The sequence below is a fragment of the Chionomys nivalis genome, chromosome 22 (genome assembly GCF_950005125.1).
Source record: "Chionomys nivalis chromosome 22, mChiNiv1.1, whole genome shotgun sequence".
In the NCBI taxonomy this organism is placed as follows: domain Eukaryota; kingdom Metazoa; phylum Chordata; class Mammalia; order Rodentia; family Cricetidae; genus Chionomys; species Chionomys nivalis.
Window position 1 is genome coordinate 49,342,185 of NC_080107.1, and position 13,775 is coordinate 49,355,959.

Consider the following 13,775-nt stretch of genomic DNA (forward strand, 5'->3'; position numbering starts at 1 on the left):
GGAAGGCTCCACCTGTACTCCTGGAGCAGAAGAAACCTGGGATGACACTCACTATGGGGCCAGTGGTAGAGTAGTTAACCTTTCTCCTCTGTAAGGTTAAATGTGTTTGGTGGTTGTTTGAGGTTTAAGAAAAAACATGTCATGTGTACTATAGAATTTTTTTCCATAATATATATATATATATATATATAATTTAATTTTCAGAGTGTAACTTGTCTTATTAGAGGAAACGTACATAAATCAGTCAGCACATAGCCTGGCATGTGCACAGTGGTCAGTGAATGGGAATGAGGTAACCATCTATACTGTTACCCACATGAGACAAACAGAATCTCTGAGAGATAGGCCTTGCTTTTCTATAAAATTATAACTAAGGACAAAGAGATTCAGAAACCCCACGGCTTGGCCATCAGTCTAACATTTACAATGGAAGGAAAAACATTACAGAAACAACTCTTCCTTTTTCACACTACAATGGTTGACAGCTACTTTCTTGTATTTAGAAAAACAAATGTTTTTATTTCTAAAATAATTCACTCACTGAGTAACAGCAAAATATATACTTTAAAATCTTCATTTTCAGAAAAAAACAAAGTACTCACTGATTGATCTGGTTCTAAAAAAAAGCCACTTTAAATATCAGGCCAATAAATATTAGAAATTTAACACAATAGTCAGCCATTAAAAAAAACATAAGAAAATCAGCAAGAAAAAGATGAGGTTGATTTACTGTCAAAACTCAACATTTTTGGCCTGATCACACTAAAGTAGAACTACTATCTTCACTAAAACAAAACTGTAAATAAGAACACAGTTCAATGGCTGGCATGTGGAACCCCTGGGAAGCACCCCCAGCACCTTTTAGGTAAATCAAAATCAATTCATGCAATACATTGATAAAATATAATTTATATCCACAGGCCTATCATTTCATTTTCAGGCGTTCAGTGTCCATCATTTATCAAAGTCAAAAGGTTGTGGACGTAGATGTCAGTGAGCTCCTGAGGCCTTCCTTAGCACTGCGCCAAGGCTCTAACAAGTGCCAAGCTGGAACACACGCAGACAAGTCAACACCCACAGTTAAAAGAACCCCTTCCCTTTTTTTAACACTATTCTAACAAAGAACTACAGTAAGAAAAACTGGAGGGTTTTCACTTGTTATTCAAATAAGTGAAAACCCTAAAACTATCTTTCCTGTATGTTATTACCAACTGTGTCCCTGGGTTTTATAGTGACAGCCCTGTGCTATAATTTCTGAGAAAACCTCTCCATAAAGCTCCATAAACCCAACCATTGCTGTAATGTATCGCCTTATCTAGCACACAATCATTTCAACCACAACTTTTCATGTTAGTATAATTTGTTCAAAAATGGTAATAAATACATCCATGATGCCAGAGAAATCATTGTACAATCTATTGTAGCTTGTTCTTAGCAGTGCTGACAGTTAATCCTACACCCAAGATCTGGCAGAAAAGAAAAACAAAATATTTCAATTTTTCCTGATTTAATTAAAGATGTTCATTATACCCATACCTTTTAATGAACCAACACTCCCAATCAACATTATAAATAACCTGGACCAACTGCAGAGTGATGTCTGTGGACAATTATCACAAACTAAAACATGGATGGCTGTCAGTTGGTGGCAGAGTTCTTGCTTTCATAATAAATATAAAATCAATTTCCTGCGCTAGTTCCCATTCCAAGTTGAAAATGATATATCTGACTATGAATTCCAACTACCTTCATCGGTAGTTTCTTTCTTTCTTTTTTTTTTAAAGGGGGAGGTGAGGAAGCAAGAAAAACAAAGCTGTAAGACTGTCAAAGTCACTTCTCCCTCACTGGGGACACCTGCATAGTAAAGGAGATGTACATATCAAGCTGCCATTTCAACTTTTTTGAAATGCAGTGATTGACTTGCTCCATTAAATGCCATGTACCTATAAGTCTTCCAAAAAAGCTTTATTTACAAGGCTTAGTGACCTGAAAGCTTGTCAAAAGTCTTTTGTTTAAATAATAATATGCAATTTCAAAGCATTTTTTCTCCGTTTCAAGAGAAAATAACTTCACATGTTTAAAATAAGATCTTATAAGCAATCAAGAAACTAATGAGGAGCCTGAAAAGAGACAAAAATCTAAAGTAACCAAGTATTTCATAAGGAAAAAAAGTAGCTAATATGTTATCTACTAAGTCCTCATCCCCCAGAAATATCAAGAGGACTGACTCTGCCCAAAGGTTCTCATCTTCAGGGCTGTGTGCATCTATCTTCCTGACGCCCAGCAACACTAGCAGGCATCACATGCCCACCCATACCCAAGGAGATGCAAGCCCATAGTGTACATGCAAGGCAGATGTGGTGACTAAATAATCCACAAGGCTCTGGGAAGCTATGGCTGGTTGGGTCTAGACACTCTAGAACCAAGTCCCAGTACAAACTCCTCACCCAAACAGTCCCATCTAACCCAACCCAGGGATCTGCAGTTAGTCAACAGTGTGCGGTTCCATCAAAGCAAGAAGATGCTCGTGTTTGAAGAGACCTTGGCTTATTGATTCTGTCCTCCACTGTCCCAACCCCTTTAGTCCATGCATTCATTTTCTGACAAAATAACAGAAAATCACAAAATAGCTTTATAGAGCAAAATTCAAATGACTGACTTTAGCCACAATTCAGTAAAACCAGAATAAAGTAAGAAATTTCATTTTCAACATGAAAATCAAATACGGTAATCTTACATGTCAATACACAATAAAATACAATCCACAGGTTACGTTGTAAAGGGCAAAGTTTAACCACTAATTAATTTTATTGGTTCAGCTTCTATGAATTCAAGTCAGAATCTTAAAGCTCGTTTAACATAGTCTCCTGAAGCCAAATTCAACAACTTTCTTCCCTCTCAAGTAAACTTTCTTGTGAAATTCAGTTTAGTGCTGACATTGGTACACAATGTTTACACTTACAAAGAAGTAAGTGATAACAATTCACTAGCCATGTTGCTAATGTCATTTCAGGAAAAAGAAACTAAATGACCAAATTCTTAATTTCAAACAGAATGTAAAATGAAAATTTCATATTACATTTAAATAATTGTGGTGGGAGAGGAAGTCCAATATTCCAGAACCTTCTCTAGAGCCTTCAATCAATTTTATTTATATGCAAAACCAAGAGAAACTCGGGTAGGGAGGGTAGAAAAAACAAAACACATACCAAAAAAAAAAAAAAAACCCACAAAGCTCCTCCCGATGCTAAAGCTCTCAATTTACTGACAGGCAAATGGCTTCATGCTGCCACTTAATCTCATTTCTTGCATAATGCCCTCTAATTAGCATATCAAAGTGAATTAATACTTCTAGGGCATTAGCAATGGGGAAATCTGCTCCAGGCTCACAATAGCAGTTAAGAGAGAGCCAAGAAATCCTCAAAAACACCACAAACCACTTTGCATTGCAAAACTGTTCAATTTATTTATCCTCTCTCTCTAAACACTTTTACCGCACACTGTTTTACTACTGTTCACCAAACAAAATGATAATTGCCAAAGTTACCAGCATCTGTAATGCCTGTTTAGAATCTTAATTTAGATTATGCTGCAGATAATTCTTATATGCAACCATTTGTTCTATTATAAATGTTAATATAGAGACAGTGGAAATGTTGACATTCTCAATCAGTTAATTTGAATTTGAAATAAAATTTTATGGGATTTTTAAAATTTATGATTTTTTTAATGTAAAAAGCCACCTGCTGGATACTGATGACTAAGAAATATGCTTTGAAAACTGATGTACCACATAAAACAAAACAAAACAAAGTCATTTTGCACTAACATATGTTGGCATCTCCTAAATAATGGTTTAAAGATCAGGAGAAAGCATCTGCATTAAAAGGAGTACACTGTATACCAAAAACACTTAATATGATCATACAAAAAGGGCTACTACTCAAATAGCTTATCACTCTTAAAATACTTAAGGTGAAATACATAATTACTTTGTTTCAGTAGTAATTGTAAATAAAAAAATTGCTATGCTTATTGAATTTAACACATTCTACCAAATCAACTTCTTTGCTAGATAATACACTTTATTCAGATTCAATGCACAAACAAGCTACACTTTACACTAAAAACTATAATCATCTTTTATGTTTAGGTCATGTCTATTAAAAAGGTAATAAGGGATTCTAACTGAAAGTCCGCTTACAAAGAACATTGTTAAAATCAAGATTTTAAGACTGAAATTTGTTTTCTAATATGTTCTGTGTCTGAAGGCATTAGAGATGGCATATTTTTCTCGGTGCTCACTCAAGCATTACTTCTTAATTTATTCCCTAATATAGCACTATTACCTAGCTACAACAGCAATTTGTTTCACCAACTTCTATAACTTTGTAAAGAAAAGAAAACGTGGCAAACAGAACTAAAAGCACCACTGACTTAGACTCTACTATATGCTGAGATGCAAATGAGTCTCTTCACACCTCCAGTCTGAAATGGTCAATAACAGGAGAGCAGGTACTTGGGAAAGGTCAGCATGGGAGGGAGATGTGCGTCTCTGCCAGCTACTACCTCACTCATGCTGATCACACTGATAAAGGGCTAAAGCACAAGCCTGCTGAGAAAACAAATAAAACATTATTCTCATAGTGTCAATACTGAAATAAAAAATATCTAAAAATTCTTCACATATACTTGAATATGGGAAAAATAGTCTAAACTTATTTAACTTGATATGTTAGTGCTGACGTGTCAAGTATTTATTTTGAATAAACACAATGTGGTATCAATGTAAAACAAAGTGATAACTTACGTGGTTCAGAAAATTCAGTTTCAGTTCTTAAAGACCCACTACATAAAATATGATTTTATCCTACAGCATGCTCCTATATACTACCAAAATAAAAATAAACTAAATAAGACGTTAACTAAAATCTTGTTTTGGATTATAAAATTTATAAACTAAAATCTAAAACTACAAGCAAAATTAATTAAAGGAAAATTATTAGTATGAAAAAAGCATAGTTCTATGTCATAAAAAATGGGTGAATTTGTGTGTTTTGGAAGCAAGTTGGGGTCTCCATTACCAAAAGAATAATATATTTCTGATTTAGAATAAAGTTATGTGAATTAATAAAAGTAACATGGTAGAGTCCCAAATAAAATGTCAAAACTACACAAACCTATAATGAGGCTCACTGAAAATAAAACTAAGGCACAAAGGACTTACTTGCACAGATCAAGTTAGTATTGACAACAGGCTTCAATATATTTTTATTGAAAAGAAAAAAAAAGGCTAAAAAGTATCATCCCATTTTAAAGGTATATCTGCATGATACTTCAGACCAGAAAGTTCTAAAACAGCTTGGCAATGACAATTTTTCCAGGTTTCCTACCAACAGATTATGTATATTAATGTTTAAGAATGAAAGAGGAGGAAGAAAAGCCAGACATATGTCATTCCTTTATAGCCTTCAAAACGTCCTACAAAATCTTCAGTCAACAATATAAATCTATAAAGAGAAAAAATTGTCAAAATATTCTAAAATGGCTTTTAGGAAAATATATTGATAAAGCAATATAATTTATGACATTTATAACATATACTGACTTTGTATTTTTCCTGTTTAATCATTCAGTATTCCCAACATAAACAAACCATAATGTCTATCTAAAATTGATATAAAATTTGAACTACTAAAGGCCATTACTATTTGAATCGCAAAAATTCTAGGATGATAAGAGTAACAGAGAAAACAAGACTGGTCCATCGTTGCCATTGTTGAAGGTAAGCAATGTTCAAAGTTCTCTTCTCTCTACACATAATACATACATGCATATATATGCACACAAATACATATTGTTTATATGTGTGTGTATAACATATAAAGTAAGAGAGAGAAAGAGTTGTGGTCCATAATAAAAAACTCTTAGAAGCTGGAAAACAGTCTCACTGAAATAGAAATGCTATATATATATGTGTGTAATAATGCACTTGTTTCCAAAACTTTGGAGCAAATATTAATTATACTGGATATAGTGCAAGATCAACAAAATATACAGTAAATACAGAACGACTGAGACTCAAAATAACAATTTTCTTATTTCTTTGCTAAATGTTTACTTGATGGTTGATCTGATTTTTATACATTGAAAATTAAATGAATAACACAATGCTGTTTAATAAAAAAATGTAGCAATTTTTTACATGAAAGTCTTAAAAAAGAACAGGCCAGAAAAAGATGCAAATGAAACACTAAAAATGTAAGGAAGAATTAAATGAAAGGGTTAACTAAGAGTACTGCCCTGTTCTCTGAAAGCTGCTCACACTTGTAGCAATAAAGATAAAAGGTTTAATCTATCATATGTTAAATGGGTGCAAAAACTCATGTGCAAACTACATTCTTATCCTAGTTCTGATGCCTAAAATTCTTATGACTTTCTCAAGATGGATTCTTTTAAAAGTATAGTGTTTAATAGTCATTTTCTTCTCAAACATAAAAAATCCTTCAAGCAGCCCAACCAGCCAAGCAGGCTTTCTCTTCCCCTGCGGACACCTCCTGCAGTAGAGAAGTTCATTAAGTTTTATGATCTTCCCAAGTCAGTCCTGCTTATAAGCCTCACAAAGCCTACAAATCTGGCAAACCATCAGTCTGCCATTAGACATTACTAGTAAATGAACACTATTTAGGGTTTGTGGTGGCAATAAATCAGAGTTTGGTTGGCAGCTATCAACAATGTGTATTATAACCTAGCATTATAAAAGGAAAAGGTTATGTTGGTTTTTAAATATATACTCTCTTTATACAATTCTATTATTCAGCTTATGTACTAAATTGCTAGATTAGTATATATTAAAATTTTTCTTTGAAAAAAATGTTTCCTTCATTTGAATTCTCATAATTAAAGGTCTTGTATTAAAAAAAAGCAAATTTTTAAAGATACATTGCTTCACAAAAGAAGCACTTCATAGTCGAGGTTAAGGAAGTCAAAAATAGGTAGGAAAAATATACTAACAAAAGAATGAAGATGAGCAGGCCTCACTGCATTAGAGACGTTTAAGAAGCGATGCAAGATCACATATCCTAAAGAAAATTCTAGCCATCAACTGCTATTTTCCTTGTTTCCATAGTTGAAAACAGTTATATGTCTTGATTTTTAAAGCCTGTAACTTTTTGGCTGCTTCTAAAATGTACAAATGTCACAAGTCAACAATGAAAAATGCTTCTGCCCTAAAATAACTGTATGATAAAATTTACAACAAATAAATTAAAAAAAAAAAACAGAATCATATTATAGTAAAAGTATACGCTCCTTACCTCTGAACAAGAAAATAATATAATTGTGGCAGATTGCCCATTTATCTGTCAGAAGGGGAAAAGAATGCCTTTTCATATTTGGTAGGGGGGAAATAATGTGTTTTCCAAACTAAGTCCCCTGTGTGCATCGAAACTGGCAGTATTCACTGCCTGGTCAGAAACCTAAAAATCTACTGGCAGTTCTAGCAATACATGAAATTGTTTTTAATGATTTTGTCTTATTTTAAAAGAAAAAGACAACCAAAATCACATCACCCACTGAAGAAGCAGTTCCCACCTACCCACCCCTCTAGTTCTCAACTTGTCCTCTCCTCCCCTCCATTATGCAGAATAGAGTCATCACATAGTTCTGGTTTATAGTCACAAAAGACTAGATCAACTTTCTCTAGGTAATTACTCTTTAGCTGTTATGATAATAAATTAATAATATGATTTAAAGTAAAAGTATTAAGTAGCAAATGTATATTCCCTAACTCTTATTCTCTAAGTTCATAACGTCTCTAAAGCTGGGCTGCAGAAGCAGACAGGGGTAGGCCCTGGAATGTGCTGCCCGGCTTTCTCTGCTTTGGTAACACTAAAGTCTACACAGCTGTTTTATTTCAAGTTGAGGGCTCTGAGTCTAGCGATCCTGTCTCCTTCTAAAACTGGTTTGAGACCATGAGGCAGAGCTGTGGATAGTAGGGGAGAATGGAGAAGAGAAAGAGAGCTTCACCCCCATCAATCACTCAGTACTTAAATCCCATCCCTCTCCAGCTCAGAGAGGTTAGCAGGAGGATACCTCAGCCCAGATAGCCGCCTTCACTCTGTCAGTTGCTGACTTTTCATAAAAGAGATAACCCGCAAACTTGGGTCGCAGGCCATTGCACAAAAAGAGGATCTAATTTACAAGTTATCACTGAAAGCCCCAGAAGCAATTTTCAAAACAAAAATTTCTTTTGTCTGCTCCCTTCTGCTCCTTAAATAGCAATAGCGCTACCGAAGCTCCTCGACCATCATCCCAGACTCTGAAAAGATTTGTTTCTTTTTCTTAACTCACCTTTGACATGCTGTTGACTACGCTTTCCTTTCAGAATGCTGTAACTAAGCCCTATGCAAATAAGCAACTAGAAGACTAGCACTTCTTAATTGAATTCCTCCTGCTGATAAGCATCCAAATATAAAATGCTGTGTGGTTCTGTGTAGTTAGGCTAAAACTTTAAAGAGGCAAAAAAATAAATAAACATAAATCATAAGAATGGGGTTCTTGCTAGAGAAGAGTATCAATTCCCTCTCTTTATCAAATAAAGTTAAATCAATCTTAATATTCACAACATAGTCAATATTCCAGTGCGTAGCTGTCAGCAAAAACTGGAGTGATAGCAAGAAAACCCTCAGAAATTAAACAACATAATATACTAAGAATTATATACTTTTATTTTCCAGAATCAAAAGCCTTCAAGATTCAATGCTGGATATCTTTATAGTTGGCTTAAAATCATCTACCATCTTAAATCACAAGGCACTCTAAAGGTAGCTAAAAAATCAACATACAATAAGTTAATAATTTAAAATGATTGTGGTTTTCTGAATGTAAGGTATATCACCAAAGAAATTATCATAAAAAGCCATGGCATAAATGGCAAATAAGGTTTTCAATATTTACTAATAATTATAGTTTAACATACATACATTAAGAGAACCATCATCTTCTCTGCATTACTTTTAGAAATATGAACAGTACCTGTTTAAACAGAGTATAACTCAACTACCAGCCTAACAATTCTAGGCAGTGTGCTATTTTATTTGTAAACTCAATTTAAACAGAGTCAAACATTTAACCATTAAAACACAATCAGTTATAAATGCAAAATACTAGACTTGACTGTTTCTTCTTTCCCTTAACTTACAAAAGGGCAACTTTAAAAAGCAATACACCAAACATATACAACAATAAATAATCAATAGTAAAGCTTGATTAAGGGAGTTGCTTGCCATATACAGGAAAGATAGCTAAATGTAAACTAAAGCATGTGAATTATATCCGTACTTCCACTTCAGCTTTACCATTAAGTCAAAAGCAAAAATACCTTAAATAGAAAAAGTCTGACAAGAAAGTTAAACTAAAATGAACTGCCAAAAAATTCCCTAATAATGTATCTGCAATTTTCATTCCAGCATGTCTGCAAAACCTATCATCTAAACCTATCATTTCATCTACTCCTGCCTTGAACATCAAAATTGTTTCATCTGCATCTGTGGACATTTTTCTTTATATATATTGCAACAGTTACAAGTGTTACAGTTGCAAGATAGAGAATTTAATATAAGTACTAATAGGTGTGATACATTGTATGCCTAAGCACATCATTTTCCTTCCTGGATTCTTAAAAGTAATCTTCCCACCTAAAACACTAAATCTGACTTGCTACTGAGGTTTGTTCAGTTACGTCTTCATTCAGTAGAACCAAAGCTTAAGGCTGCCTAAGTAAAACAAAGTTCTGGTGATGCCTCTCCGGGGCACCTGGTCCCTGGCAGTCTCCCATCGCTCCTTTTAAAAACTGCTACACAAACAAGGCAAAAAGAGATAGGCGAGAGCGGCTGGCTAGAGCCCCCTCTCTGACTGCACTCAGGGGCTGCCGATAAGGACTTGTGACCCAGCCCCATTCGCGCACACACTTCATTTTGCACCAAAGCAGAATTGAGTAACAGACTCCAGATTTATTGCAGTTTTTTTTTTTTTTCTCAAGATCTGGAGGTGGGAAGCAGAGAATGATCAAAGATGGCGGTGCCCAAAAGCAGCAGCTCTCAACTGGAGAGTCGAAGGAGTAGATCTGACCCCACTTCGGGGGTCTCCAGGCCCACTGCGGGCAGAAGTCTTACCTGTTTTCTCTTTGATCTCACACAAGACGCTGAAGAGCGCCGGTTTCATTCTGTGACAGTTCAGAGCATGTTTCCTAAAACAAACAAACAAAAAATAGCAAAACACATAGGTATTAGCATCACCTATTGGAATAATATGGCGCCTTCCTAAGTTAGACCCAAGATTTAAAACCCGGCCCCGGTGTGGGAAAGCTCTTTGGAACCACGGGAAGTCAACAAAAACTCAAGTTGACTAGTTCGCGATTGGAGGCAAGCTCTAGCGGTGAGAGCTCCAGCCCGAAAGCAGCGCGACCCATCTGCTGGGCCGACAGCAGCCTCGGCGAACGCAGGGACGACCAGTGCTGGTGGCTCCGCTCCTGGGTTCGCGGCGGGGACCCCAGGGACCAGACCGACACGGAGGGGAACCCCATGCCCGAGCTCCGCAAGGGGAGCGGGCGAGGAGGCCGGCCGCCAACAGCTAATCGGCGGTTGACAGCTCCGCAAAGTTTGCAAAGCGGCCCTCCCTCCTAGAGAACTTGGCGCTCTGCTCGTGGACCTGCGGGGGAGCAGCCGGTCACCCCAAATCCGAGCAAGCGGAGTGGACGCCGTGAGTCTGGGCCGGCGGAGAAAGTTGCACTTCTCTGCGGCACGGCCCGGACCCGGCTGGGACGCGGAGCGCAAAGAAGTGCGGGCGGGAGGTTTAAATCCGAGGAGGGGGCCGGGCAGCAGAGCACGGAAGAAGCACGGACCGAGGCTGTCCCGAGCCGGGAGAGCAACTTTGCCCGCGCGATGGGGGGCACGGCGAGTGCCCGGCAGGCCCGGGCAGGCAGAGAAAGTTCCCGCCCGCCACTGAGGCCCCGGTCCAGGAAGCCACCCGGGACCCGAGCCCGGCTCCCGTAAACACACAAAAGATGCTTAATGAGACGACACCAACTTTGCTTGCGCCTCGTCCAAGCTCTGGTCCGTGATGGTCATGATCTGGTGGAGGATGTCGCCGATGTCCTGCTTCCTGCCGTCGCCGTCCGCCCCTTCGTGACCGTGAGGGGGAGGCGGCAGAGCCATGCCCCCCTGGACCGAGTGGCCGGCTAGGTTCACCCCGGCCAGAGTCTGCAGCATCCTGGATTGATCGTCCATCCCGCCGCGCGCGGGCGGGAGCGGGCGGCGGCGGCGGAGGCGAAGGCTGAGGCGGCGGCGGCGGCGAGGGAGGAGAAGAAAGAGGGGGAGGGGGAGGGGGAGGCGGCCGCGCGCTCCCCGCCCGCGCGGGAGGGGGCGGCCCGGCCCGGCGAGGCCCGCGACTGAGGGGACGCGGACCGGCGTCCGACTCTGGCTTCCGCCGCGGCGGAGACTGAAGACAGCGGCGGGCGGAAGCGGCGCGCTCGCCGGCGCTAGCGGAGGCGGAGGCGGCGGAGCCCGCTGCCCTCACGCGGCCGCCGCGCCGCCTCCTCAGCGCCCCGGGCCGCGCCGGGCGGCCCCGCGCAACTTGGTCCTCAGTGCCAGCCGAGTTGCCGGGACGCCGCGGCCGCCGCCGCCGCCACCCGCGCCAGCCTGAACGGTCCCCTCCCTCAGCTGCCCGCCGCCGCCGCCGCCGGCTCAACCGGGCGGGATCCGAGCACCGGCGGTCCCGGGGGAGGGAGCGGCGGCGGCGGCGGAGGAGGAGGAGGCCGACGGGCGGGCCGCGGGGAGAGAGAGGGGCGGAGGAGGAAAGTTTGGGAGCGGGCGGGTCGACGCGGCGGGGGCGCGGAGCCCGGTGGAGGGCCCCGGCGGGCCGCACGCCGGGCGGACAGCAGATTGATGAGGCGGGAGAAGTCGCCGCCGCCACCTCCGGAGCCGCGCACCCAGCCAGCAGCCGCGGCGGACCGGGCTCGAAGGCCGCTCGGCTGAGGGATTGACAGGCTGCCAGTGCCACTCACTCACTGCGGCCCCGGCGCCCGGGGGGAGGGGCGGGGTGAGCTGGGGGGCGGGGAGCGCTCCGGTTGCCCCCGCCCCCGAGGGCGGGGCCTGTGATCATTGGGCCTTGCGCCTCCCGCCGCGGTCCCTGGCCCCGCCCCTGGGACTGGGACCGTCCTCTCCGGCCTCGGTGGAGGGGCAACTGAGAGTAAGCCCGGGAATCCCACGCCTCGTCGCGCCCGCACTCCACAGTTGGACAGCCCCGGCGTGCAAAGTGTTGCCCCGACTCCTGCTCCTTTCCTACTATTAACAGCAGAGAATTTAGGAGTGGTATATGGGGACGGGATAGTCTCCCCAAAGCCAATTGCGCGGTCCGCCCTGGCGTGAGATGAGCTTCACGCCTCGGACAGTGCCTGCTACACTTTCCCGCTCTTCCTATCAAGAGGTGGTACCCTCAGGGCACAAGGCCGCGAGCCCGGGGCCAATCGCATTGCGCTCAGCACCGAACGAGGCGGGACAGAGGCAAGAAAGGGTTGTCCCAATTGGAGCGTTCGAAAGTCCTGGGCTGAGACCGGGAAAGAGAGTCCCAAAGCCCCGCCCCTCCCGCGGTCGCTATAGTAACCTAGAAGGCAGTGCTAGGAGTTGGCGCCGGCGCTGGGACTTTGCGCTGTCAGTCAAAGAGTGACCATTTAGAGGGGGAGCCTGTGATCTTGCATGGACAGACCCCTTTCCTGAAGGGGTCACAGAGGGAAATGTCACAGGGAAACACGTCGGCTGGAGAGAAAGTGAAGTCCAGGACTAATTTCTAAGCTAACTGCACTTTGCACACTCTACAAGTCCTGGTGGTTCCGGGCCTACTCTGGCAGGTGTGCAGAATGTGCGAAGCAAGCTGTTAGTCTCACAGACAAGTTTGTTTAGAAATGAATTGGGTTTCTCTTGTCAACTTACCCCTTGAGCAGGAGTCGACTCCAGCTACAATCCATGTATCTGGAACAACTCTTCATCCCTTACGCTTCTGCCCATGAGAGGCTTAAAAGGTGTTGGACTCTGGACCTACACCTCTGGTGGAGTCTTGAGGTTGCTCTCGACTTCATCCCTCATGCTGGGGGTTCAACGAGATCTCATTTTAGATTCATGGAGATCACACTAGAGTAGGTCTTAAACTAGGTGATTCTGAAGTCTAAACGGTCCTTCCTAAGACTCAATAAACCAGCTTACCTGAAACTAAAAATAGTGGCGTGAGGAGATGAAAAATGGCTGTTACTCCGCAGGGTTGAATGTAGGACAAGCAGTTCTTTAAATGCCAGATGGAGTCTTGGAATAAAGCAGGCTACTCAGTTCCAGGTTCCTTCCTTCGTATGTTGAGTGTGCTTTTAAATACTCCCCGCTGCAAAGATAGCAGCCAAGCTCACGGGCCAGGCGAGCTCCAAGCCTTACCAACTGCACAGCTGCGGAGGAAGGAGTTCCAGACAATCCACCCTGCTTAAGTCCAAAGAGCCTCCTTTCAGTTCATTAATATTCCCTGCTCTTCTGTGTGTCAAGTTGCTGATTCTTCAAGCCCTCATTAGGAGTTACAGTCATCGTTGATTGGATTTTCTCTGCTCTAAACTTGCTTTTCAAACTGTCACCAAATCCTTACACCTTTTCTTTGTTTGTTTGTTTGTTTATTTATTTATTTATTCGCATAAAGGAGTGAGAGCAAGCAGACAACTTTTTGTGATTCTCCACGCTGAT

The 13,775-nt window shown here is 41.7% G+C and overlaps 1 protein-coding gene across 2 annotated transcripts in view; it reads right to left on the minus strand.

Moving 5' to 3' along the window:
• The window catches only part of Pbx3 (PBX homeobox 3), a 190,581-nt gene extending 179,202 nt beyond the window's left edge, over positions 1-11,379 (minus strand). For both annotated transcript variants that reach the window (XM_057755790.1, XM_057755789.1), the window contains exons 1-2: positions 11,089-11,379; positions 10,176-10,249 (exon numbers count right to left, since the gene is read on the minus strand). In XM_057755790.1, coding sequence (XP_057611773.1) covers positions 10,176-10,249; positions 11,089-11,288 — 274 coding nt within the window. In that variant the 5' untranslated portion in view covers positions 11,289-11,379. The remainder of the gene's footprint in view (positions 1-10,175; positions 10,250-11,088) is intronic.
• Between the last annotated feature and the right edge of the window lie 2,396 nt (positions 11,380-13,775).